General features: G+C 53.5%; 1 protein-coding gene and 1 non-coding gene across 7 annotated transcripts in view; one reads left to right on the top strand and one right to left on the bottom strand.

Annotated features, from left to right (window-relative positions):
- FLYWCH1 (FLYWCH-type zinc finger 1) overlaps positions 1 to 19,875 on the top strand; it is a 29,693-nt gene extending 9,818 nt beyond the window's left edge. Inside the window, exons 3-11 of one of the 6 annotated variants that reach the window (XM_032606431.1) lie at positions 1,841 to 1,942; positions 2,734 to 3,168; positions 3,432 to 3,893; positions 4,923 to 5,366; positions 5,540 to 5,803; positions 9,428 to 9,691; positions 10,640 to 10,912; positions 12,057 to 12,143; positions 18,740 to 19,875. In XM_032606431.1, the coding sequence (XP_032462322.1) occupies positions 2,835 to 3,168; positions 3,432 to 3,893; positions 4,923 to 5,366; positions 5,540 to 5,803; positions 9,428 to 9,691; positions 10,640 to 10,912; positions 12,057 to 12,143; positions 18,740 to 18,879 (2,268 nt within the window). In that variant the 5' untranslated portion in view covers positions 1,841 to 1,942; positions 2,734 to 2,834 and the 3' untranslated portion in view covers positions 18,880 to 19,875. The remainder of the gene's footprint in view (positions 1 to 1,840; positions 1,943 to 2,733; positions 3,169 to 3,431; positions 3,894 to 4,922; positions 5,367 to 5,539; positions 5,804 to 9,427; positions 9,692 to 10,639; positions 10,913 to 12,056; positions 12,144 to 18,739) is intronic. The other 5 variants (XM_032606434.1, XM_032606433.1, XM_032606436.1 and 2 more) reach the window with 5 other exon arrangements.
- Positions 14,472 to 14,544, bottom strand: TRNAW-CCA. Its single transcript has one exon. It is a non-coding gene; the product is annotated as a tRNA-Trp (tRNA).
- Positions 19,876 to 26,305: the final 6,430 nt, after the last annotated feature.

Here is a 26,305-nt window from a genome sequence, read left to right on the forward strand (position 1 = left end):
AAGCGTTCAAAAGCATTTTGATATTGGATATTTCACAACCATTAGTATTAATTCATCTGTCAAAAAGTCAAAACTGACTAGGTTGTCACTTGCCAAGAATATCAGTTACTGCTGCATAACAAATGAGCCCTGATCTTACTGGCTTAAAATAACAGTAGTTTATTATTGATCAGGGTTCCATGGGGTGCCTGGGCTTGTTTCCCCAGGCTCCTTCTTGTGGCTACACAGAGCTAGAGGGTCTGCTGGACTGGACACTGGAAATGGCCTCCCTCCATGCCTGGCAGTGCCTCCATCCCTTGCATGTGGCCCTTCATACAGCTTCCTTCTCTGGCAGTCTCAGGGCCCCTGTCCATGAGGGTGAGGGCATCCAAACCCCCACAGCGAGCTTCTGCCACTCTCTATTGGCTACAGCAAGTGACCAATGTGGGCTGGAGACCAGTCCAGATTCAAGACCACATGGCAAAGGGGCCTGCATACTTTATGGGAGGATCTGTGGTCATTAAACAGTCTACACTTTAAGGCCCTTTAATGGTTGAGAATGGGAACCCTCAATCGAATCTAAATTCAAGCCCACTGGCAAGGAGCCAAGCCTATCCACAGTCTGTAGTCAGCCACAGTTCAAGGTCTTTTGTTGCGCTGGAACTTGTTCCATATCCTTTGAGGTACAGAGATTTTAGTTGAGAGAATTACACTGACTCAGGGTACACATGACTCTGGGTACAGTTTCACGGGAATGTGAGGGTTCTCTGTCATGCCAACCCCCAGTGGCCTGAAGGAGGCCGGGCTTCGGCGTCTGATCACTTGAGACTGAGGCCATTGGTGTGTCGGGGTCCCTGCAGCCTCAACTCCTGTCCCTCTGCACGGCGGGGACCAACCGCATGGTCCTGTAGGAACATGCATGCTGGGTGGACAGTGACCGCAACGTTTTGGGGGCCTGAGTTGTCTGAAAGGCCTGTGGAAGGGAGGGCCAGTGTCTCTGCGTCCTCTCGCCCCATTGAGGAGAGGACGCCGGGTGGAGACCAAGTTCATTCGCCCGGCAACCCGGAGCGCGCAAGCCCCGGAGGCGGGCTGCCGGCGGAGGGACGTGGGCAGAGACCAATCAGCGAGCGGGGGCGGGGGGAGTGGCTTCCCGCGTAACCCTTTCCCGCCCGAGCGGCTTTGCACGCGGAGGCGCCGGCGCTGTCTTGCTGCGGCCGGTCCCCATGTACCCCCAAGTCCCCAGTACCGCTACATCGCCCTGTCGGGCGGGATGGGCAGAGCGGGGAGGACTGCACAGGAGGAGCAGGGGTTGGCTTGTCCGGGGGCCGGAGGAGGATGACGCTGGAGGACAGACCTGGCCGGGGACTCCCAGTCCTGTGTCCCGTTACCTGTTATCTGGATTTCCTAGAGTCTCGCCCCTCAGGACAGGGCTTTGGTGCTGCCCGGGGCTGGGCGTGCAGGCGGTTTGGGAGAGGTTGTAGGGGACACGGCGCCCCCTGCACCGTCGGCCTTGGCTCCGTCTCCACGGGGACCCAGGAGCCCCGCGCTTGGGCTGACAGGCCTTGGGGAACTGAATGTGGGCCCCAGACCAGGAAATGGCGGAGCAGGAATGGGGGACCCAGGTATTAGAACCGTAGAGCTTGGGATGGGGATGACAGCTCACAGGTGGGGAAGCTGAAACGTGCTGGGAGACCGCATCCTGTTTCTGGGCTAGTACTGATAGATGGGAAAGACCCTGACATGCACCCACCACCCAGTCCCCCAGGAAGACAAAACGGCCACTTATGCCCCCACACTGATGCTCCAGGGCCCCGGTCTCCAGGCCAGCCCTACCTGTCATCCATCCTTTCTGCTTCTCCAGACCAGAAGCCAAGGAGCCCTCAGTGACCACGGATTCTCTGGACACCTCCACAGCCCTGTCCCCACTCAGCTGAGGCAGAGCCAGCACCAGCTCAGACACAAGGTCGCTGCCCTCGTGGGGCCCTGGTGTCCCCTAGCACTGGGTGCCCCGGGGCCTCTTGCCTGGGATGGGGGATGGATCTAGTTGTGAATCCAGAGAGTCCCTCCTCCCAGGGCCAGGCTCCACCTTTGGGGTCTGCGGAGTGCCAGCAGGGGCCCAGCCCATGCTCCCAGTGACACAGTGTCAGGGTGAAGGGCACCAGGCATTCTGGGAGGGTTGGTGACCTGAACTCAGTGCCCAAAGTGCTTTTCCCCAACGCCTGGTGCTCAGGAAGACCGGTTCCTGTTATCCTGGATGAGGTACCCCAGGTGCTGTACGGGCGGGCTCTGGACCCACCTCGACTGGACTCTCAGCTCTGCCTTCATGGCTGCATGCCTCAGTGTCCTCATCTGTAACCTGGGTCAATGAGAAAGATCAACTTTCAATAACATGGTGGGGGGGGGGGGCTGAAGGTTAAGTGGAAAAACCTGTGGAAGCACTTCACCCCGTGCTCAGCACCTGTGGGCCTGGATTCCTAGTAACTCAGCTGTCAGCACCTTGGTCACCCCAGTAACCCCTTGAGAGCCCTGTTTTGGGCACATTTTGCAGATGGGAAAGTGAGGTTTGGCTGGGGGAGGTGACGGACCCAAGGCTACCAAGAGAGCAGAAGCACCAGCCCAGGGTTCTCTGGCTCCATTCAGGTCCTTTCCTGGGGGCACTGAGGCAGCCCCATCTGCCCCAGCCTCCAGCCCAGATTCTTCCTGAACCCAGGTCCAAGGGCACCTCCACTGATGGGATTTTGCCTCCTGCCTTAGGACGGAGCCCTTGAACTGCTGGGTTCCTTCCAGGGAGGTGGAGGAGAAATCCATCTGCTGGGGCCTGAGCGTGGCCTGGGGGCCAGGCCATCGGTCCCGGAATGCCCCTGCCCGAGCCCAGTGAGCAGGAGGGCGAGAGCGTGAAGGCCGGCCAGGAGCCCTCCCCTGAGTCCCCTGAGCCGGGCACAGATGTCGTCCCTGCAGCCCCCACGAAGCCCATGGAGTTCTCCGAACTGGTCCTACTGACAGCCTCCACTGAGAATGGGGATGGAGTGGACTCCCAGCCCAAAGCAGTGCACTGTGTCCTTTCCTTGGAGATGTCTGGCCCTGACACCCTGCCTGGGACCCCCCAGATCCTGCCAGTAGAGGAACAGCAGGGGGCAGTCCAACCAAGCCCCCAGGCCCAGGAACTGAAACACAGCAAGCCAGACACAGGTGAGTTTCGGGCCAGCTGCCCCTGTCTGGCCACTTTTGTGGCCCTGCATGCTCAGACTTGGGCTTTGCATACTCCCCTTTCCAGTGAGGTGACCTTAGCCATCTCTTCCCTGCTCTGAGCAGGGCCTCCTGGACCTTGACCCAGGCTGGTGTGACGATCGCAGGACGTCATCCAAGGGCACCCCAATCCCTGTGTTCCCATCTGTGCCCCTGGCTCAAGCCTTGCTCTGTGTCAGCTGACCTGCCCCTCCCCTTGCCTTCAGCAGCCCCCCAGCCCCTGGAGTTCCTGAGGACCCCATTTGGGGGCCGCCTGCTCGTGCTGGAGTCCTTCCTGTACAAGCAGGAGAAGGCTGTGGGGGACAAGGTATACTGGAAGTGCCGCGAGCACACCGAGCTGGGCTGCCGGGGCCGGGCCATCACCCGTGGCCTAAGGGCCACGGTGATGCGGGGCCACTGCCACCCGCCCGATGAGGAGGGCCTGGAGGCCCGGCGCCAGAGACAGAAGCTGCCCAGCCCAGCCCTGCCAGAAGGCTTGGGGGATCCCCAGGGCCCCAGCGGCCGAGTGGAGGAGCCCCTGGAGGGGGTGGGCCCGTGGCTGTGCCCCGAGGAGCCGGAGCCGGCCCCGGGGCCAGTGCTGAGCAAGCCAGCTCCCGAGGAGGATGAGGGGCTCCGAGCCCTGTCGCTGCTGAGCTTGCCTCCCAAGAAACGCCCGACGCTGGGGACCGGTGAGTGCCCCCCCACCCCGGCTCTACTCTTAGGCAGGTGGGAACCACAGCCCTTTCCTCTGCCCAAAGATAAATGTGGGTCCCACGTGGCTTCTTAATGTGCTCAAAGTCAAAACGATTTTTAAAATATAAATGTGTCCAAGTAATCATTAAGCCCAAGGGGTAGAACTAGTGCTCGTGAACCAGGCGGCCTAGGTCCTTCTGGAGCTTCCTGATGCAAAAACCTGAGGTTTATGGACCCCACGTGATTCTGGTAACCTTTGAAGTTTGGGAAGATCGGCCTGGTGGGAGGCTTGAGCTTTGTGCCCCAGGTTCAAGATCCAGCTCTGCCTCATGTAGCTGGGCAGCCTTGTTGAAGCGCTGCAGGTCAGGAGGTCGCTCCTAAGATGTGTGATAGCCTCGCCATTAGGGGATCTGGTGCTGCAGTGCCAGCCCTGGTCCAGCGTGTGTTGTCACTGAGTAACTGGTAGATGGAGTCTTTGCAGAGGTTCTTATTCTTTGTTTGTTGGGTTTTGTTTTGTTCTTTGCGGCAGTTTTTATTACCAGTAACTGGGAGGTGGGCTTGGTCCCGTAGGCTGGGTGCCTCCAGACCTGGAAAGGATTGAAGGATTTAGGGATTTAAGGCGGCTGCTGTGCTGGGTGCCGGGGGCTGGGTGAGAAGGACTTGTCTTTCACTGTGTATCTTTTGGTCCCATTTCATTTTATGGCGTGTGCATGTGTTATTTGATAATTAGATACAATTTTCAAACAAACCCTAAGAAAAAGTATGGCCGGGAGTGACTGAGCAGGCAGGGTGTGGCATCGGAGGCAGCTTGGCCCTCTCCAGTGTGTGGCCTGGGATGTGGTGCTTGACCAACCAGAGCCGTGGCCTCCTCACTGGCCACCAGGAGAGGAGCCACACGGCCTCCTTGGGGCACTGGGTGGGCAATCAGTGGGGATGCACCCAGGGCCCTGCCCTGCACAGTAAACTAAAGGAGCAGAGCTCTGCCAGCCTGCACCTGCCCAGCCCCTCCCCACTTCCTCCTCCAGGAGGGCCCCCGCCCCTGGAGTTCCTGAGAACCTGCTACGGGGGCAGCTTCCTGGTGCACGAGTCCTTCCTCTACAAGCGGGAGAAGGCTGTGGGGGACAAGGTGTACTGGACGTGCCGGGACCACGCGCTGCATGGCTGCCGCAGCCGGGCCATCACACAGGGCCAGCGGGTGACTGTCATGCGTGGCCACTGCCACCCGCCTGATGTGGAGGGTCTGGAGGCCCGGCGGCAGCAGGAGAAGGCCATGGAGTTGCTGCGGGCCAGGCCGGGCGGCCCCGGGGGCCAAGTGGACAAGCTGCTCCAAGGCGTGGACAGCCTGTTCTACCGCAGGGGGCCGGGCCCCCTGACTCTCACCAGGCCCCGGCCCAGAAAACGGTCAAAGGCCAAAGATCAGGACCTCCTGGCCCAGCCGCAAGGCGAGGAGGACCAGGACGAGGACCTGGGTGAGTCCACACCCGCTGGCCTGGCGCTCTGCCTGCACTCCAGTCTTGCTCCCCGAGGTCCCAGGAGGTAGGAGGGGGGCGACACCAGGCCTGGCCCAGCCCCAGGCCCTGCTCCGGCTCACACCCCAGCTTCCAACCTCCCTCCGCTGACCCCCTCTCCCATTTCTCCCCAGGGGGCCCTGAGTTCCTGAGGACCCCTCTGGGGGGCAGCTTCCTGGTGTATGAGTCCTTCCTCTACAGGCGGGAGAAGGCGGCCGGGGAGAAGGTGTACTGGACGTGCCGGGACCAGGCCCGCATGGGCTGCCGCAGCCGAGCCATCACCCAAGGCAAGCGGGTGACAGTGATGCGAGGCCACTGCCACCCACCCGACCTGGGGGGCTTGGAGGCCCTGCGGCAGCGAGAGAAACGCCCTGGCACGGCTCAGCGAGGGAGCTCTGGTAGGCCAGACCGGGGAGCGGCCTCGGGGTACAGTCAGAAGACCCAGACTGCCCACCCCGTTCCCTCTTGACCTCCAGCAAGCATCCTCCCCGTCCTTACTGGGGACCCTCTGGAAGGTTACAGCTCCCTCCTGTCTCATCTCCCTACCCCCACACCCCCTCCTGGTCCACCTCACCTTATCCCCAAGTCGATTAGGTGACTTGGGGCGTCACCCTTTCTCTTGGGCAGTGGGCCTCACTCTCCTGCTCAGACCAGCCCAGAATCTCTGCAGCACTTGATCAACCCAGGCTCCCTTTCCTCCTCATCCTTTCTTTTTTCTTAAGAATGTATAGGATTCATAGAGAAAGCTAATCGCACAAGCTGGTTTCTCATTTTTCCAGTGTGGGTGGCTGACACCATGCCCAGTAATAAGCACGTCCTACAGATGTGGCTTAAGGGCTGAAGGTGACCCATTCCTGTCGTTGACTTCTGTTCTCCTCCAGCTGTTCTGCCTGATCATCTACCATGGTCCCTCTGGGCTCTATGATGAGGGTCACAGCCCCCCTCCTCCCACCTTTGTTGGCCCCACAGTGCTTATGTTTGACTCTCGTGGCCACAATAACATGCATATTCCGGCTCATCTTGCTAAGAGCAGCCTCGGCCCAGCCTTCTCTGCTCCCTGCTCTCCCTCAGGGGTTCCCAGTCCCATACTTTTCTGAGTCATCTGAGTCACCTTTAGAGCCTTTTTGGCCCTAAAATTCTCTCAAACTCGAGATCTCTGATTTTTTTTTTTCTGACTCTCTTTTTATCCCATTTCCTTATAACTTTTATGTACCTAGGGATGATCTAGCCTCGCCCCGTCCTTACCCCCAACTCCCACCCCGAATAACCACTCAGCCATTGTTCCTTTTTTTGTTTTCTTCCTTCCTTCCTTCCTTGCTTCCTTTTTTAATTTTTTGGCTGTGCAAAACGGCATGCAGGACCTTAGTTCCCCAACCAGGGATTGAACCTATGCCCCCTGCAGTGGAAGCGCTGAGCCTTAACCACTGGACCACCAGGGAAGTCCCCTTTCCGTTGTTCCTTAGGGCATCTGCTGCCCTCTTCCCTAAAGCGTGCTTCCTTCCATTGCTGTCAACTGGTTTTTTATTTCCTGTTGACTTCCGACCAGAGATGGCAAGGACCCAGCAGTTACCCACTGCCCCCTCCTCTCGAGGCAGCTGTTGCACTTTTTTATTTAATAAATTTATTATTTATTTATTTATTTTTGCCGGCTTTGGGTCTTTGTTGCTGTGTGCAGGCTTTCTCTAGTTGTGGCGAGCAGGGGCTACTCTTCATGGCGGTATGCGGTCTTCTCATTGTGGTGGCTTCTCTTGTTGTGGAGCACGGGCTCTAGGCATGCAGGCTTCAGAAGTTGTGGAATGTGGGCTCAGTAGTTGTGGCTCGCAGCTCTAGAGCACAAGCTCAGTAGTTGTGGCTCGCGGGCTTAGTTGCTCCGCGGCATGTGTGATCTTCCCGGACCAGGGCTCGAACCTTGTCCCCTGCATTGGCAGGCGGATTCTTAACCACTGCGCCCCAGGGAAGCCCCACTGTTGCACTTTTGTTCTATAAATCTGTCCACGGCTGAGTGGGAACACACTGCAGTGGAGGTGTGGCTGTTTGTGGCTCCTTTTCCATGGTTGTCTGGTGTTTGTGCTCGAATGACTGCATCTTTCCAAGGTGCATACAGGGGGTCTTTGCTTGAAGGTATAGGGTCGTGTCTCCATCCCTGTGGTACCTGGCTCTGCTGGGGGCACTTGGGGCCTTTTCAGGCCGGAAACCATGTCCTTCACTCGTGAAAATTTCCTCATGTTCAATGACTTTCGAGTCCCCATTTTTCTGACATTTCCTTGATTTTGCTTTCCAGTCCTTCTATTTAATTTTTAACTTTCACTCTTGTATTTGAACTCCTTTGCATTCCATCCTCTGAGGAGTGCAGCGGCCCTGCCGTCCAGCCTCTGGCAGTGGCCTTGTTTTCTCCAACTACCTTTTCTCTATGAGTTTCTTTAGTCTCTGCCATTCAGGGTGAAACTTCTCTCTTTTTTTTTTTTTTTTTTTTTGTCAACTGGTGAAATTTTCCAGCCAGGTACATGCCATTCAATTTTCTGTCGATCACACAGTTGTATAAAGCAGCAAAACTAAAGGGGGAATGATTGTTGTATACACTTTAAATTGCTTTGCATGGTCTCATTTGTGATACTTGGTGTAAGAGTCTTGACTTTTTCATCATGTAAGATGGTGTGAGAACCTTTGACCCACGTGGCCAGTGGTCCTTAGCCAGGTTTAAGGAGAGACCCACACGCTCCGTATGTGGGTGCCGAACAGGCGACCCTTGAGACCCCAGGCCTCAGAGCCCTAGGACCAACCTCCTGCAGCGATTTCAGCCTGGCTGCCGGCTCCAGGGACTTGGGCAGGGAAACAGGGAGTTTCATGTCAGTGCAGACTTCCTCCTCCTCCCCCGCACCCCAGACTCTTCCTCCCCCAGGGCGGGCACCTGTCTCATTGCTCTTCACGCAGACAGTCCTCGTCAGTCCCCCTGTTTGGGGCCTGCCCTAGACCCCTACTTCGGAGGGACCTCGGGCCTCCCTAGGCTTGGCCACTGGACTCTGCTTGTTCTGAGAGTCACCCCCTGAGGCTGGGCGAGCTCTTGCTTTGCCAGGTCTGTGACCAGGTGACCCCCTTTGCCCAGCGTCTAACCTGGGTCAGCATCTCTGCCATCTCCTCTCCTCTCTGAATTTCTGGCCTCATGCCCTGTGCCTTTTTCATCCCTCAGTGGACATTTTCATTGGGTGCTGGGGGAGCAGAAACATGCCCCACATCATATACCTCCCCTTCGGCCACTCACCCCCCACCCTGGCTCCCCCTTCTCCAGGGCATTCTCACCAACCCCCCACTATGGCTGCCATCCCTGCTGCTGTGCTGACGGACCCCCGAATTCCCCTCCACCCCTCCTGTGTGGTCCTGGTGCCTGGGTGGCGGGAAGGGAGTCCTCAGAGCAGAAGGCCGTGGCCACCTTCCAGGTCCCCCCTCTCAACACGTCAGGACAGTGGCCCAGGCCACTCCCTGCCTCCCCTCCTGCCCTCAGGTCAAAGCCCACCCAGCCTGGCTCCCTGGGTGAGTGGACCCTTCTACAGCCCCACTGCCCACCACGCACAAGGGGCTGCATGCAACTCCCATTTCGCTCCTGGTTGCTTATCCCCTGTAGGGCCTGTCCACTAATTCCTCCAATTTAGCAGGGGCGAGAGGCCCTTGTGCCATCCCATTGCCGGCACCTCAGATAAGACACCGCCTTCCTGCAGGCGCCGCGAGGTGGAGGAGACGGACTCTGCCTTCAGCGATCTCCACCTCACCAGTCTCCCGCCTCCCTTCTCTCCCAGGCTTGGGAAAGGAGCCCTGGGAGCTCAGGCTAGGCTGAGTCTGGGGGATGGGGGGCCTGTGTCCTGGGCTGTGAGGAGGTAAGTGCAGCGTGGGGTGGGGTCCGTGGGTCTTATGCCAGGAGCCATGCTGCTCTAGGCTCTGAGAACGGGGTCACGGCCCCCCTCATTCCTCGGCTCCAGGCCTGGCTCCAGGCTCTTCCTCCCCCGACCCCCTCTCCCATTTCTCCCCAGGAGGCCCTGAGTTCCTGAGGACCCCTTTGGGGGGCAGCTTCCTGGTGTATGAGTCCTTCCTCTACAGGCGGGAGAAGGCGGCCGGCGAGAAGGTGTACTGGACGTGCCGGGACCAGGCCCGCATGCGCTGCCGCAGCCGGGCCATCACCCAGGGCCAGCGGGTCATGGTGATGCGCAGACACTGCCATCCGCCCGACCTGGGGGGCCTGGAGGCCCTGAGGCAGCGGGAGCAGCTCCCCAGCCCAGCCCAGAGGGAAGGCTCAGGTGTGGGTGAGAGGGGCGTGGCAGGGGCCGGCACGCTGGCTCCCTGCTGGCCCAGCAGCCCCTGGGGACAGCTCAGAACACAGACTGGAGGCTGCCTGCTGGGACATTCCTCCTGTGGCCCATGTCCAGTGGTGTCTGTCCTCCTGGTCTGTGGGCTCCCTTAGGGCAGGGGCCACATCTGGACTCCACACTAATGGCACTGGTCCTCATCTGGGATGCGCTGTCAGTGGGAGAAACCCACTCAGACCACTGGAGAAAACAGAGCCAGGGGCTGCAGTGGCATTACTGGCAGCTGCAGGAAATGCTCAGCACCCATTTGTGGGGCAGTGCTCCTGGACCTGGGGGACCCTCTGTCTCCCCTCTCCCTCCCCACCCCTGCCAGTGCCTTCAGCCACCCCAACCCCAACATGTCAGGAGCTTTCAGTTCAGAGTCTTAAAAGTCTCAAAAGGGAGAATTTGATTGGTTGCCAGCTGGCCAAGGGGAGGGTGAACAGGGAGCCGGGAGGCCCCTAGTGCACTGTCGAGACCAACCACTGCCCTTCCAGAGTATTCCAGTTCAGCCCAGCCCCTGCCCTGGGGTGCTTGCTTGCCAGCCAGCATGAAGGCCGAGCAGGGTCAGGAGAGGCCTGCAGGAAAGCTCAGTGTTTGGGCGGCTACAGGGCCAGCCTCCCCGATAGCACTACAGCCATCAGACAGACAGACAGTCTGCACTCCAGGGCATCAGGGCCATGGTGGCTTGAGCTTCAGTCCCCAGGGCCCTGCAGCACAGGCTGGGGTGGAGGGCAGGGACCAAAGAGGGACCTGCGGGGGTTGGGGGGGTCTGCAGTTTCCTGGCTGGAGCTGGCTGGTGGGACAAAGGAAGCAGTCTCCATCCCTGGCACCCAGGCTCTGTCCCCTGCTTCCAAGGCCCGGCCCAGGCACCCCACTCACACGTCATGTTCCTTCCAGAAACCCTCCAGCCCCTGGAGTTCCTGAGGACCTCTCTCGGGGGCAGGTTCCTGGTGTACGAGTCCTTCCTCTACAGGAAGGAGAAGGCGGCCGGGGAGAAGGTATACTGGATGTGCCGGGACCAGGCCCGCATGGGCTGCCGCAGCCGGGCCATCACCCAGGGCCAGCGGGTGACCATCATGCGCAGCCACTGCCACCTGCCTGACCTGGCGGGCCTGGAGGCCCTGAGGCAGCGGGAGCGGCTCCCCAGCACAGCCCAGCAAGAGGACCCAGGTACAGACAGGAGTGGGGGCGAGAGAGCTGTGGGTATCTTGGTCTCTGCCAGCCCGAGGTTCAGACACCTCAGGCGACAGGCACTGTCTGGGGACCTTTGTTCCCTGGTCTTCCTGCCTTTCCAGTCTTCTAAGCTTCCTCTCTACTGGCTCCTTCTCCTGAGCCTAGAAACACACGTAAATTGGTCCCATCCTTAAAACCAACTCCCCTTGTAACTGCCATTTTTTCCCTCTCTTTTATACTAAGAGGTCCTAACTTTTTATGGGCGGTAGTATCTTTTGAAAATCTGATGAAAAAATATAGACCGCCCTAGAAGAATATACTAATGTGTGTGCACACACAAACATGAGTGCTCCCGTGCGTGCACACACACACGTAGTTTTGCAAATAATTAACTGTATCAAACTGAAAATGGGTTCCCTTCAGATAAACAGAATGTAAAACCAGTCTTTTTTTTAAATTTTTAAATTTTATTTTATTTATTTTTTATACAGCAGGTTCTTATTAGTTATCTATTTTATACATATTAGTGTGTATATGTCAATCCCAATCTCCCAATTCATCCCATCACCACACCCCCCCCCGCCACTTTCCCCCCTTGGTGTCCATACGTTCTCTACATCTGTGTCTCTATTTCTGCCCTGCAAACCGGTTCATCTGTACCATTTTTCTAGTAAAACCAGTCTTTAGAAAGCATTATGTGTCTCATATTAATTCATGGAAATATTAAAGGCCACATCTTATAAAATATGGGAATGAATCCAAGTTGCATCAAACAAACAAAAGAAACTTGATTTCTGTTTAAAAAAATTTTTTTTTCCATGAGAAAGCCACTGTTCAGCTTAACCAAGGATGAGGCGCTGTGGTTTGCCTTTGTTGGGGTGAAGGGCGTGCCATCTTTGAGATTGTTGCCTCCCAGTCTTTTTGGTGACAAGGTGAAGACTGACTCAGGATCTCCAGCAGTTTATTTTACCAGGCATAGGTAGTTTTGGCATCAGAAAACCAGAATTCCCCTAATGACTCCCCCAATCAGAGTCATTCCACCTGGTTTTCATCCTCAAGGCCTTGAAGTCATCGTTCCAGGAGGTGTGCCTTTGCCTCTGGCAGCTTCAACAAGAAAAGAATTATTAATCCATGTTTTCAGTGTTTTTTCCTCAGAAAAGACAAAACTTCTGCCTGAAGTTCAACTGTGCTTCGAGACTTGTGCTCCTGAAAGCCAACAGAGCTATGGGTAACTGTATTACCATAATCACAAATTACACAAAACTTAGTGACTAAGAACAATAAATATTTACTGTCTGTCACAGTGTCTGTGGGTTGAGATTTCAGGAGTGGTTGGGTGGGGTGGTTCTGGGGTTGAAGGAAAGATGTCAGTGGGGGTACACCCATCTGAAAGCTTGAGTGGGGCTGGAGGAAGTGCTTCCAAGTGGCCTGTTCACTCACATGGCTGTGGGCTGGAGGCCTCAGTTCCTCACCATGTAGACATTTCCTTAGGGCTGTTTGAGTGCCCTCAAACATGACAGCTATCTCCCCTCAAAACAAGTGATCCAAGGGATCCAAGGGAGAATGCAGAGCAAGAAGGAGGCCACCACCTAAAGCAGAATTCACGTCCTTCTCAAGCACATGTGGGACAGTCCCCAGGATGGATCATATCTAGGCCATGAAACCAGACCCCACAAAATTTTTTATTTATTTTAAATTATCTATTTATTTATTTGGCTGCACTTGGTCTTTAGTTGCGGCATGGGGGATCTTTGTTGCAGCATGCAGGATCTAGTTCCCTGACCGTGTACCAAACCCAGGCCTCCTGCATTGGGAGCACAGAGTCTTAACTGCTGGACAACCAGGGAAGTCCTCAGACCCCACAAATTTAAAAGGATTGAAATCATGCAAGGTATTTTGTCTGACCACAGTGGAAAGAAATTAGAAGTCAATGACAAAAAAATTTGGGAAACTCACAAATACATGAAAGTTAAACAGCCTACTTATAAGTATTACCAGTGACTCAAAGAAGTTACAAGGGAGATTAGAAAATACTTTGAGGGGCTTCCCTGGTGGTCCAGTGGTTAAGACTCTGCGCTTCCATTGCAGGGGGCACAGGTTCAATCCTGGTCAGGGAACTAAGATCCCACATGCTGCATAGCGCAGCCAAAAAAAATTTTTTTTAATAAAAATTAAAAATAAAGATCTTGGACTTCCCTGGTGGCACAGTGGTTATGAATCTGCCTGCCAAAGCAGGGGACACAGGTTCGAGCCCTAGTCCAGGAAGATCCCACAAGCCGCAGAGCAACTAAGCCTGTGCACCACAACTATTGAGCCTGCGTTCTAGAGCCTGCGAGCCACAACTACTGAAGACTGTGCACCTAGAGCCTGTGCTCTGCAACAAGAGAAGCCACTGCATCGAGAAGCCCGTGCACCGCAAGGAAGAGTAGCCCTGACTCGCCGCAACTAGAGAAAGCCTGCACACAGCAACGAAGACCCAACACAGCCAAAAATAAATAAATTAAATAAATAAATTTTAAAAAAATAATAAAAAAATAAAGATCTCAAGTCAATAACTCAAACTTACATGTTAGAAAAAGAATGCTAGAAAAAGAAAAACAATGTAAACCTAAAGCAAGCAGAAGGAAGGAAATAATAGCTATTAGAATAGAAATTAATGGAATAGAGAATAGAAAAGTAGGGACTTCCCTGATGGTCCCGTGGTAAAGAATCCGCCTTCTAATGCAGGGGACACGGGTTCAATACCTGGTCGGGGAACTAAGATCCCACATGCCATGGGGCAACTAAGCCCGCGTGCCACAACTACTGAACCCACGCGCCTCAACTAGTCAGCCCACATGCCGCAAATTACAGAGCCCATGCACTCTGGAGCCCGTGCACCACAACTAGAGAGATGCCTGTGCGCTGCAATGGAGAGCCCATGTGCAGCAACAAAAGGTCCCACGTGCTACAACAAAGATCCTGTGTGCTGCAACTAAGACCCAACACAGGCAAGAATACAATAAATAAATAAATAAATAAAATATTTTTTTTAATGTTAAAAAAAAAAATAGAGAAAACTAACAAAACCAAAAGTTGTTTCTTTGAAAGGATCAACAAAATTGACAAACCTTTAGCTAGACCAGAAAAACCAATTATAAGGAAATACTGTGAACAATGGCATGCCAACAAATTCGATAACTTAGATGAAATGAAAAAATTCCTAGAAAGCTACCAAACCTGATTCATGAAGAAATAGAAAATCTGAATAGACTTAAACCAAGTACAGAGATTGAATTAGTCATTTTAAAACTACCCACAAGTTAAGACTCTGTGCTTCTGCTGCAGGGTACACAAGTTTGATCCCTGGTCAGGGAACTAAGATTCCCACTTAGGCCTAGATGACTTAATTGATGAGTTCTACCATATATATATGTTTTATATATATATATATATATATATATATATATATATATATAATACATATTTATAGATATAATATATATTATTTACATACTTATATACATTATATATATATATTCTCTTTTTTTTTGGCCACGCGGCATGTGGGATCTAGTTCCCTGACCAGGGATCGAACCCGGGCCCCCTGCATTGGAGGCATGGAGTCTTAACCACTGGACCAACAGGGAAGTTCCAAGTTCTACCACATATTTAAAGAAGACAGATACTCTTCCCAAAAATAGAAGAAGAGGGAACACTTCCCAACTCATCCTGTAAGGCCAGCAATACCCTGTTATCAAAACCAAGCAAAGATATCACAAGAAAAGAAAACTAGGGACTTCCCTGGTAGTCCAGTGGGTAAGACCCCGTGCTCCTAGTGCAGGGGCCCTAGGTTCGATCCCTGGTTGGGGAACTAGATCCTGCATGCATGCCACAATGAAGAGCCCATGTGCCTCAACTGAGACTTGGCAGAGCCAAAATATATAAATTAATTAATTAGTTAATTAATTAAAAGAAATAAAACTATAGAGCAATGTCTCTTAGGAACATAGAAGTAAAAATTCTCAACAAAATGCCAGCAAACTGAATCCAGCAACATAAAAAAGGATCATACACCATGACCAAATGGGACTTATGCCAGGAATGCAAGATTGCTTTCCCAGCTGTAAATCAATATCATACAGCTTGTGTACAGAACGGATTTAATGCAGCAGGCCTGCAACTTCTGTCCTTAGAACAACCTGCTTGCAAGGCTGACCCTTAGCTTCCAGGGTCAAGGTCAAGGATGTTTCCAGGACTTGACCCTGATACTATCCCTAAGTGATAACAATTGCTCACTCTTACCTTTTTGTACAAAATAAAGCAGCCACAACTACTGAAGCCCATGCTCCTAGAGCCCGTGCTCTGCAACAAGAAAAGCCACTGCAAGGACAAGCCTGTGCACCACAGTGAAGAGAAGCCCCCACTTGCCACAACTAGAGAAAGCCCACGCGCAACAACGAGGACCCAACGCAGCCAAAAATAGAAAAATTAAAAAAAAAACAAACTTTAGTGCTTCAAATAATACCATCAAGAAAGTGAAAAGACAATCCACAGAATGAGAGAAAATATTTGCAAATCATATCTGTTAAAGGACTTGTATCCAGAATATATAAAGAATTCTTAGGGAATTCCCTGGGAGTCCAGCAGTTAGGACTCAGAGTTTACACTGCCAGGGCCCGGTTCAATCCCGGGTCGGGGAACTAAGATCTTGCAAACCGCAACAATAAAAAGACAAATAATCCAATTAACACGTGGACAAAGGATGTGAATAGACAGTTTTTATTTCAAAGATTTTATTTCTTTTATGAAGTTCAAGATATACTAATGGCCAGTAAGCACAATTAAAGATGTTCAACGTCATTAGCCTTAGGAAATGCAAAACAAAACTACAATGAGGGGCTTCCCTGGTGGTGCAGTGGTTAAGAATCCGCCTGCCAATGCAGGGGACACGGATTCGAGCCCTGGTCTGGGAGGATCCCACATGCCTCGGAGCAGCTAAGCCCGTGCACCACAACTACTGAAGCCCACGCACCTAAAGCCCATGCTCTGCAACAAGAGAAGCCACCGCAATGAGAAGCCCACGCACCGCAACGAAGAGTAGCCCCTGCTCACTGCAACTAGAGAAAGCCCGTGTACAACAATGAAGACCCAATGCAGCCAAAAAAAAACAAAAACAAAAACTACAGTGAGCTAGCACTTCACACCCACTAAGATGGCTAAATCAAAAAGACAGACAATAACAAGTGTTTACAAGGATGTGGAGAAATTGGAACCTTCATACACTCTTGGTGGAATGGCACAGCTACTTTGGAAAACAGTCTGGCAGTTCCTCAAAATGTTAAACAGGGATTTCCATGGCGGTCCAGTGGTTGGGACTCCGCACTTCCAGTGCAGGAGGTGAGGGTTCAATCCCTGGTCGGGGAAACTGCATGCTGTGTGATGCAGCCAAAAAAAAAAAAAAGTTAAACATAGAGTGTTTGTTCACCCAGTAATTCCACTTCTAGTTGTACACCCAAGAGAACTGAAAACATGTGTCCATAAAAAACTGTACACCAATGTTCATATCAACATTAAACATAATAGCCAAAAAGTGAAAACCCAAAATATCCATTAATGGTTGAATGAATAAATAAAACATGGTTCATTCATACAATGAAATATTACTTGGCCATAAAAAGGAATGAAGAACTGACACACACTACAACACGGATGAACCTCAAAAACGTGATGATAAGTGAAAGAAGCCAGACACAAAAGACCACAACTTGTATGATTCCATTTCTATGAAATGTCCAGAATAGGCAAATCTATGGAGTTAAAAAGTAGATTAGGGACTTCCCTGGTGTTCCAGTGGTTAAGAATCCGCCTTCCAATGCAGGGGATGCAGGATTGATCCCTTGTCAGGGAACTAAGATCCCGCATGCGGAGGCGCAACTAAGCCCGCGTTCTGCAACTGCAGAGCCCACGCACTCTGGAGTCTGCATGCCACAACTAGAGAGAAGCCCATGCACTGCAACGAAGAGCCCACACTCCGCAACGAAAGATCCCACACTCCACAATGAAAGATCCCATGTGACTCAACTAAGACCCGACGCAGCCAAACATAAATAAATAAATAAATAAATATTTTTTTTTAAAAAAGAAACTAAATTAGTGGTTGCCTAGGGTGAGGAATGTTGGGGGGTATAGCTAAAGGGTATGAAGTTATTTATTTATTTATTTATTTATTTATTTATTTATTTAGGCCACACCGCATGGCCTGTAGGATATTAGTTCCTCCACCAGGGATTGAACCTGTGCCCTTGGCAGTGAAAGCTCGGAGGAAACCATAAACAAGACCAAAAGACAGCCCTCAGAATGGGAGAAAATATTTGCAAATGAAGCAACTGACAAAGGATTAATCTCCAAAATTTATAAGCAGCTCATGCAGCTCAATAACAAAAAAACAAACAACCCAATCCAAAAATGGGCAGAAGACCTAAATAGACATTTCTTAAAAGAAGATATACAGACTGCCAACAAACACATGAAAGAATGTTCAACATCATTAATCATTAGAGAAATGCAAATCAAAACTACAATGAGATATCATCTCACACCAGTCAGAATGGCCATCATCAAAAAATCTAGAAACAATAAATGCTGGAGAGGGTGTGGAGAAAAGGGGACACTCTTGCACTGCTGGTGGGAATGTGAATTGGTTCAGCCACTATGGAGAACAGTATGGAGGTTCCTTAAAAAACTACAAATAGAATTACCATATGACCCAGCAATCCCACTACTGGGCATATACCCTGAGAAAACCAAAATTCAAAAAGAGTCATGTACCAAAATGTTCATTGCAGCTCTATTTACAATAGCCCGGAGATGGAAACAACCTAAGCGCCCATCATCGGATGAATGGATAAAGAAGATGTGGCACATATACACAATGGAATATTACTCAGCCTTAAAAAGAAATGAAATTGAGCTATTTGTAATGAGATGGATAGACCTAGAGTCTGTCATACAGAGTGAAGTAAGTCAGAAAGAAAAAGGCAAATACCGTATGCTAACACATATATATGGAATATAAGAAAAAAAAATGTCATGAAGAACCTAGGGGTAAGACAGGAATAAAGACACAGACCTACTAGAGAATGGACTTGAGGATATGGGGAGGGGGAAGGGTAAGCTGTGACAAAGTGAGAGAGAGGCATGGACATATATACACTACCAAACGTAAGGTAGATAGCTAGTGGGAAGCAGCCGCATAGCACAGGTAGATCAGCTCAGTGCTTTGTGACTGCCTGGAGGGGTGGGATAGGGAGGGTGGGAGGGAGGGAGACGCAAGAGGGAAGAGATATGGGAACATACGTATATGTATAACTGATTCACTTTGTTATAAAACAGAAACTAACACACCATTGTAAAGCAATTATACCCCAATAAAGATGTTAAAAAAAAAAAGAAAAAAATCAAAAAAAAAAGGAATTAAATTAGTGGTTGCCTAGGGTGAAGAATGTTCGGGGGTGTAGCTAAAGGGTATGAAGTTATTTATTTATTTATTTATTTTGGCCACACCGCATGGCCTGTAGGATCTTAGTTCCTCCACCAGGGATTGAACCTGCGCCCTTGGCAGTGAAAGCTCAGAGTCCTAACCACTGGACCACCAGGGAATTCCCAATCTCACGTTTTAAAGGAACTGCTGTGATGCATGTATATGAGTGTGTATAAAAATGATCTGGTTGATGGTGATCTCTAGGGGAAAGGGATTACGGGAATCCTTAACTTTCTTGATTATCTCTTTCCACCACGTTTGGATTTCATGGATATCAAGAATGTGTGTTTCTTTGTCATCAGGAAGGTGGAAGATACACATCTGGACAGCGAGTCCCAATGAGGCCAGCCTCCTCCCAGACTCAGCAGAGGAACCTCACGTGTCACCTGCGTCAAGGATGCTCCAGGTCCACACAGAACCCCGGCACTTCCCACCCGGTTAGATTTTGCTCGACAAAACCTTTTTCACTCTTCCAAAGCATCCACGGCCTTCACATTTCCTCAAGAGGCCTCCCAGGAGGAACGCTTCGATGGTGTCTCCCTGCCGACAAAGAAGAGCCCCAGGAGCTGGTGGCCCGCAGCTGTGTGTGACGTGGAGTGACGTGGGGAGGGCCACGGCCACCAAAAGCTCTGAGGAAGGAAGCATCGTTCACAAAGACACCTGCTCCTGCCCTGGTGCAAATACCCATCTGTTTTCAGAGCCCACGGCTTTGCCAAGGGCTTTCCTGTTGGGTGTGGTCCTGCTTCAGCTCCACAACGTGGAAAATCATCGTGGAGGCCACTTCAAGACGAAGGTGGGGCATGTTTGGGGAAGTTCCTGCTTCCTCAGGCTGAGCTGCCCCTGCGGTTCCAGCCGCCCCAGGTGTTTTCCGGGCAGGTGCCAGGTGGGCCTTCAGGCTCTTTGGCCATCTGCTGCCGGGGTGTGGCTGTCCCATTAACAGAGCAGGCCGAAACCAGAGGCCTTGCTACACCCTCTGTTAGAGTTCCCTTTGCTGTTTTCCAACTTAAATTAAACCCAGTGTCCATGATCCCCAGGGCAGGTGTTGTTCAGGCCCTGGAAGCCAGCCTGACGGCTGCAGGAAGCCAGCACTGGGCAAACTCCACCGGGGTCGCCCACGTTCGCCTGATGCAGGAGGAGAGGCAGACCCCGATGACAGCAGGCGCAACCCCTTCTCCTGTCTGATGGCACGGCAGGGAGACAGCCTGCAGGGAGCAGTGAGCCCATGTTCCCAACCACCTCCAGAGACTGCTGCTTGCTAACAGGGCCGCATCCTCCCCAGCGGGCTCCTTGAATTGCAGGGGGAGCACACAGTGCAGGCTCCCTCCCACCAAGCTGGCCATGCAGCCTGCCGTCCAGCCATGGGACAGTGACAGCTCAGACACCCCCCACTGTCCTTCTGCCTATACATTTCCTGCAATAAACCTGATTTTATATCTTACTGTGTAGAGCTGCTGTGCGTCCACATGCCCTTTGCAGCAACAGATGGCCACCAGAAAGGCATACACTCCACATGTCTCAGTGCCACGTGGTGGGAAGTGATGGAGTTTGGCTGGGCAGAGGGAAGCCTCCACACCTGGGGCAGAGTCTGGTCACCTGGCCCAGGTGCCCGCTGGACTAGGACCCACCTAGTCCTAGTGGTGGGAGTCCTCGGAAAGGTTGCTGAGGGGTCTGCTCCCAGCGCACGGGGGGACAGTGCAGCTTCTGCTGGCCATTCCCCAGCCCCTGTGGAGCTGAAAGAGAGGCCTGGATCCTCTGCTGATTCATCCCAAGTCCTCCCTGACTCGTTTTCATAAGCTGTGGCAAGCTTGAAGTGGAACTGGCACCCCCAAGCCAGGGCAACCTTGACCCCCAAGACCCTGGCTACCTTCCCAGGCAGGTAACTGTCCCATCTCTTGACCCGACTACCGGCTCCATGGGGCCCTCACCCACCAGCCTGGCCAGCAGGCATGGAGATGGTCCAGCAACGTGACAGCCCACCTCCCAGGTAGAAGGCAGGCACCTGCCAAGAGACCCATCATGCTGCTGGCCACCTGCAGTGGACACGCAACACAGGGGCTATGTTTCGGGCAGTGCTCTTGGCCATGGAGCACGCTGCCCCGAGAGAGTGAACTGCCCATGGCCAAGGCCAAAGACAGCCCTGTGGGAACAGATGCACCCCAATCCCAGACCCACAGATGTGCACATCCACGGGAGGCGACCACACTTATAGAACGGCACCTGAACTTAAAAGGACAGTCAAGTCTGTGCCAGCACCAGCTGGGTCTCTGCTCAGTCCCACACAAAGAGGAAACTCACACAGGCCTGAAGTGCCCGGAGAGAAGCACCGAGTCCCAGCAGCCAATGTCACCCAAACGCCTGCAGGGTCACTGGTTTCCCACCCTCCACAGTAGGGCTTCCACGGGGCGCAGGGTAGAAGACTCCAAATCTCGAGTCCCATGCCTGTCACCTTGGCTGGGCTCCAGGCCCAGAGTCAGAGGAAGGACTCAGGCTTGTCCCTCTGCCCCCATGCTCACATTGACCAGGGCCCAGCCACTCATTCTCATCTCTGCACCTGCTTTGACCTTAGAGGGCAGGTGGATGGTCCATGTTGCTCGGACCAAGGACTCCCCAATGGACGTGAATTTGGATACTGCTGCCACCTTGGGTAGCCCCATGGCCACTCACCACCCACCACCAAGCCCCAGAGGCTCCCCATCATACAGCCACTTCCTCCACGGTTCCAGAGCCAGCGAGATGTCCCCTGCCCTATCCCTGTCACAGAGTAAAGTGCACAGAGGCAAGTCCCTCTTGGAAGCTGGCCCCTGGTGGACAGCGACAGCTGGGCGTGGTCCCGCCCTCCTCCTTCCCTATTTCCACTCCGCTCCTAGTTCCCCCAATAAACCCTGTTTCATTATGTCTGCACCACGTGGAGCCACTAATATATCTCTGTGTCTCTTTGGGTGATGGCACAACAACATCTCAATTATGAAATCTGAAATAAGAAGTTCATAAGGAGCAGCGAGACTGCCAAAAAGTTACTCACATTTTAAAAATGGGCCAGCGGCTGGCTCTAGGGTCCCCAGCCCTCAGTCTTGTCCCTGGGGTTGTGAGGTGAGCGTCACTGAAACGCTTCTCCTGGCCCAGCTCCCCCTGCCCACCTAGCCCAGCCTCCTGTCCCCATGTCCTCTGTCGAGATGGCTCCTGCTGGGTAGCACCGACTTCCTTGTCACTAAATTCAGCGGGTGTATCTCAGAGTTCACCGCCTGCACTCACTGCCCCTCCTTAATCCCTGCAGACCTGAAGGTGGCTCCCAGGTTCTCTGCATCTCCTTTGAGGGCTCCTTGGCTCCCACCCAACCGATAAGCAAGGTGGTTGGTGTTCTGGGGACTGGACCTCAGCCCTTTTCTGCCCAGCCATTTTCAGGGTCCACGGTTTGTCAATCTGCAGCCCCAGCTCTGCCCTCCCTTCTGCAACCAAACCTGTGTGTCCAGCTGCCCCCAGGACTTTGACCCTGGATATCCCATGGTCACCAGCAGCAAAGGTGGAGAAGGGGAGTGTCCTCATCATCCCCCTCCTCTGACAGCTCCACCACATAAGTAGAAACCCAGAGCCGTCCTTAACACCGCCCTGCCTGTCCCTAGGTCCCGTCAGCTATCAGTGCCACCAGTGCCACCCTGCCTAGTTCTTTCTTTCTTTAGTAACAGCTTTATTGAGATACAATCCACACACCATAGAGTTCACCGACTCAAGTGTATGATTCAGTGACTGTTAGTACATTCAGAGTAGGGCCTCTGTCACCTCTATCTAATTCCAGAACATTTCATCACCCCGAAAAGAAACCTCAGACCCATTAGAAATCACTGCCTCTGCGGTTTCTTTCCCTATGTGTTAAGGCTGATGGGGTTCCTTCCTCTGGTGCTGGGAGAATTTGGAGAATCCAGGTGTCTTAGTCCACTCAGGTTGCCATAATATACCATAGGCCCCAGAGGGGGGATCTTAAACAACAGACATTTATTTCTCACAGTTCTGGAGGCTGGAATTGTGAGGTCAGGCTGCGGGCACGGTTGAGTTTTGGTGAGGGCTCTCTTCCTGGTTTACAGTTGGCCACCTTCTTACTGTGTCCTCACATGGGGAGCGGAAGTGGGGTAGGCGTAGCTAACTTTCTGGCCTCTTCGTATAAGGCACTAACACATCATGAGGGTTCCACCCTGACCGGAACACCTCCCAAAGGTCCCACCTCTTCATGTTATCACATTGGGATTAGGGTTTCAACATGTAAATTGGAGGGGGACACAAACATTCAGTCCATAGCACTAGTAAGGCACACATATGGTAAAGAAGACTGTTAGTCAATCCTTGTATTAATAAACATCCCCGGGCTTCCCTGGTGGCACAGTGGTTGAGAGTCCGCCTGCCGATGCAGGGGACACGCGTTCATGCCCCGGTCTGGGAAGATCCCACATGCCGCGGAGCGGCTAGGCCCGTGAGCCACGGCCACTGAGCCTGCACGTCCGGAGCCTGTGCTCCGCAATGGGAGAGGCCACAACAGTGAGAGGCCCGTGGACTGCAAAAAAATAAAAATAATAGAAAAATAAACATCCCCATCCCTAGGCCCCTGAGTCACCTAGAGCCCCAACCCTTCACCTTTGTGACCACTGCAGCATCCAGTGTCCCCTCTGCAATCTGTCCCCATGAGAGCCAAGGGCTTTTCTAAAATGCAACCCCAGCATACATCACCTGCCCCAGGTGTTCTCTCCCAGGTGTCCATATCAGGTAAGATTACCTGGTTTAAGGACCAGAAGCCATAGGTACCCAAGGGAGTCTCTGGAGACAAAGGTAAGGGTGGCTGCCAGCCTCAGGCTGCATCCTCATCACAGCTCTGCAGAGCCCAGCCTCTCCTGGCTGCCCACCCTACTGTTCCCCTGAGGGCTCCGAGGGCACTAGAACAGCCCCTCAGCCTTCTCCCATTAAAAAAAGACTCTGGCTGCTGGAAGGGCTGTTCAGGGTAACCATGGGGAGTTGGATCTCAGTTGAGAGAGCTATTAGTCCAAGTAGGAGATGGTGGTGGCTCGGACTAGAGAACTAGCAACAAGGATGGAAAAGTGACAAGAAATAAGTAACATGTTATGAGTTGAATTGTGTCCCCCCAGAATTCACATGTTGAAATCCTAACCCCTAGTACCTCAGAATGTGACCTTATTTGGAAATAGGTCGTTGCAGATGTGATTAGTTTAGATGGGATCCTACTGCAGTAGGTTGGGCCCCTAATCCAACATGACTGGTGTTCGTATAAAAAGGGGAAATTCAGACACAGACATTCACACAGGGAGAATGCCATGCGGAGGTGAAGGCAGAGACTGGGGTGATTAGTGGCTTCTATGAGCCAGGGAATGCCAGTGACGGCCAACAAGGCACCAGAAGCTAAATGAGAGGCATGGAACATTCTCCCTCCCAGCTCTCAGAGGAACCAGTCTTGGAGATAAGAACTGTATGAGGGTGGGGGGAATGTATTAGTCCAGGTAAGTTGTGCCAGCTGCTGTAACAAGCAAGCCCCTGATCTCAGTGGCTTAACACATAGATATTTATTTCTCCACTCATGCAGAATCCCACGCTGATACTTCTAGTTGGTGGGCTCCCTCTACAAGGTTGCTAGGGAATCTGGCTCCTTCCACCCTCCCTTAGGCCCTAGGTATCCCCTCCATCTAGTTGGTGAATGAAGGAGATAGAAACTGAGGCTATTGTAGACCAGAGCTGGCAGGGGTCTACATCAGTGCTTTTCAAACTTTAACACCTGGGGATCTTGTTAATGCAGGCTCTGATGAAGGAGGCGTGGAGTAGGGTATGAGAATCTGCATTTCTAACAAGCTCCCTGGTGATGTCAATGCTGTTGATCTGGGCCCTTTCTTTGAGAATTGAGGAGTGAGAGGCATCACTCCTGCCCATGCCTCATAGCCAGAGCTCACTCCTGTGGCTATACCTAATGCAAGGGAAGCAGGGAAATGAAGTTCAGCTGTTTGTGCAGGAGTTGGAGGAGCCAGGGTCAGTAAACAGGCAGGGGGCAGGTAGGGGCCAGGCAGTAGGGACCCAGCCCTCCCACGACAGTGGTACCATTGCTGCGGGGAGACCAGGGGGAGGTCCTGACTGAGACCATGGGTCCCTCGGCAGGCAGCCTTTCTGAACTCCCCGGAAGTGGTGGGGGCGAGAGCCCAGGCCTTCCTTAGTTCAAGGTTCTGTGAGCCACCTGGGACTGGAGCTTGCAGTGGGGATACTGCCTCTCATCTTGGTGCCTGAGTCCTGGAACTGAGCACCCCCTTCTTTTCATCCAATACCCCTTTTGCAGGAGATCAGCCTGGCAGTGGGGGCCCAAAGTACAGTGGACCAGATGGACAGCCCTTTTTAGTCAACCCTCCTGCCAGAAAAGGGGTCAGTTCTTCCTCCACTCCACCACTGACCTTGCTTCTGCACGAGGGGTCCTGGTCATCTTTGTCCCCCACCCCGCCCTTTTCTCAGGTGACTCCTGGGAGCAAGGCTCCCCATGCACCCCCATCACCCAGGCCTGCTGCCCCAGGATGCTATCCCTGGGCCAGAGCCTAGGACAATGCCACGGAGCCACAGCAGCCCCCAAGCTCACAAGCAGAAGGGAGAAGGGGGCCAGGTCCATGGGTTTTACTACTCCCTCCTTAGATGGGTTCCCTGCGCTGGGCTAGCCTGCGCTGGTGAGACTCCCAGTCCATTGCTCAGCAGGGCCAGGAAACTGGGAGGTGTTCCCGGGCCAGCGTGGCAGCTGAGAGGGTCCCCCCAGGAGGCAACCTGGGCACTGGCCTCCAGCCTCAGCCAGCCAACTGCGTTGGGATAACGCCCCCCCACCACACACACACCTCCCCCCAGCCTGTGTATGAGGCACAGGCTCATTCGAAGTGAGGTCTTCGCGGGTCCAGTCACCACCACCAGCACTGTGGCTTTCCTAGAATCTTCTCTGCGCCCCCGATCTGGGGCGGGGGAGGAGTACGGCGGGTACTGACAGAGCAGAGACAGGTCCTTGCAGGCTGGACAGCCTGGTGGGGGGCTGGTGAGGGGTGGGCAGGCTGGACTGGGAGGCAAGATATCGGGGCCGGGCGGGCCGCTCTGGGCCCCAGGCCACCACCCATCTCCTTCCCGGTCCCCGCCCCCGCCCTCCCACGCACCTGCGCTGGCCTCTCCCCAAGCCCTGGGGGCAGCCGGCGGGCGCTGCTGGGAGATCAGAGGACTCGGAGGAGTCGGGCCCAGGGGGAGGGGGCGGGGAATTTCCCCCCACGCCTGCCTGGGCCTGCTCCCCTCCCCCTTCCCCGCCAGGTGGGGGGGCACCGCTGGGGGAATTCCATCGCGCTGCGAGGGCTCCGGCGAGCCTGGGCTGGGGGTCCTAGGGAGAGGAGGAGGAGAGGAGGGAACGGGCTGGGACAAGGGGCGCAGCTGCCTTCCTCCCCAGACACCAGCTGCCCCTGCCTGTCCCAGACTGAGCGGCCACCATTCCAGCCCGTGGGGCGGGTGCGGGGGCAGGGAGTGGCGCTTCCTCAGGCCAGAGGCTTCGGGACCTGGGAAGCGAGAGGCGTGAAGATCCGAAAGAGGGTGTGCGTGTGAGCGTCTCACAATGAATGGGTGACTGACTGGGAGAGCGTGCCTGCACTTCATTCAAGGGTGTCTGTGAGCTGGGGACTCCGGGTGCCCCGGGGACGTGTGGCCTCAGGAGAGGGTCCTGTGTCTCCCCCATTAGGGTCGTTCTGTCTACCAGCCTGGCCGGGCCTCCTCCACAGGCTCCCGCAGGAACCTTCACCGACCCTGAGTGGAGGAAGGGAGGGGAGGCGCGCTCCGGGACACAGAGGGTCCCGGAGATGGGGGGCGGGCGTGGGAGG

The sequence above is a fragment of the Phocoena sinus genome, chromosome 15 (genome assembly GCF_008692025.1).
Source record: "Phocoena sinus isolate mPhoSin1 chromosome 15, mPhoSin1.pri, whole genome shotgun sequence".
NCBI classification, from domain to species: Eukaryota; Metazoa; Chordata; class Mammalia; order Artiodactyla; family Phocoenidae; genus Phocoena; species Phocoena sinus.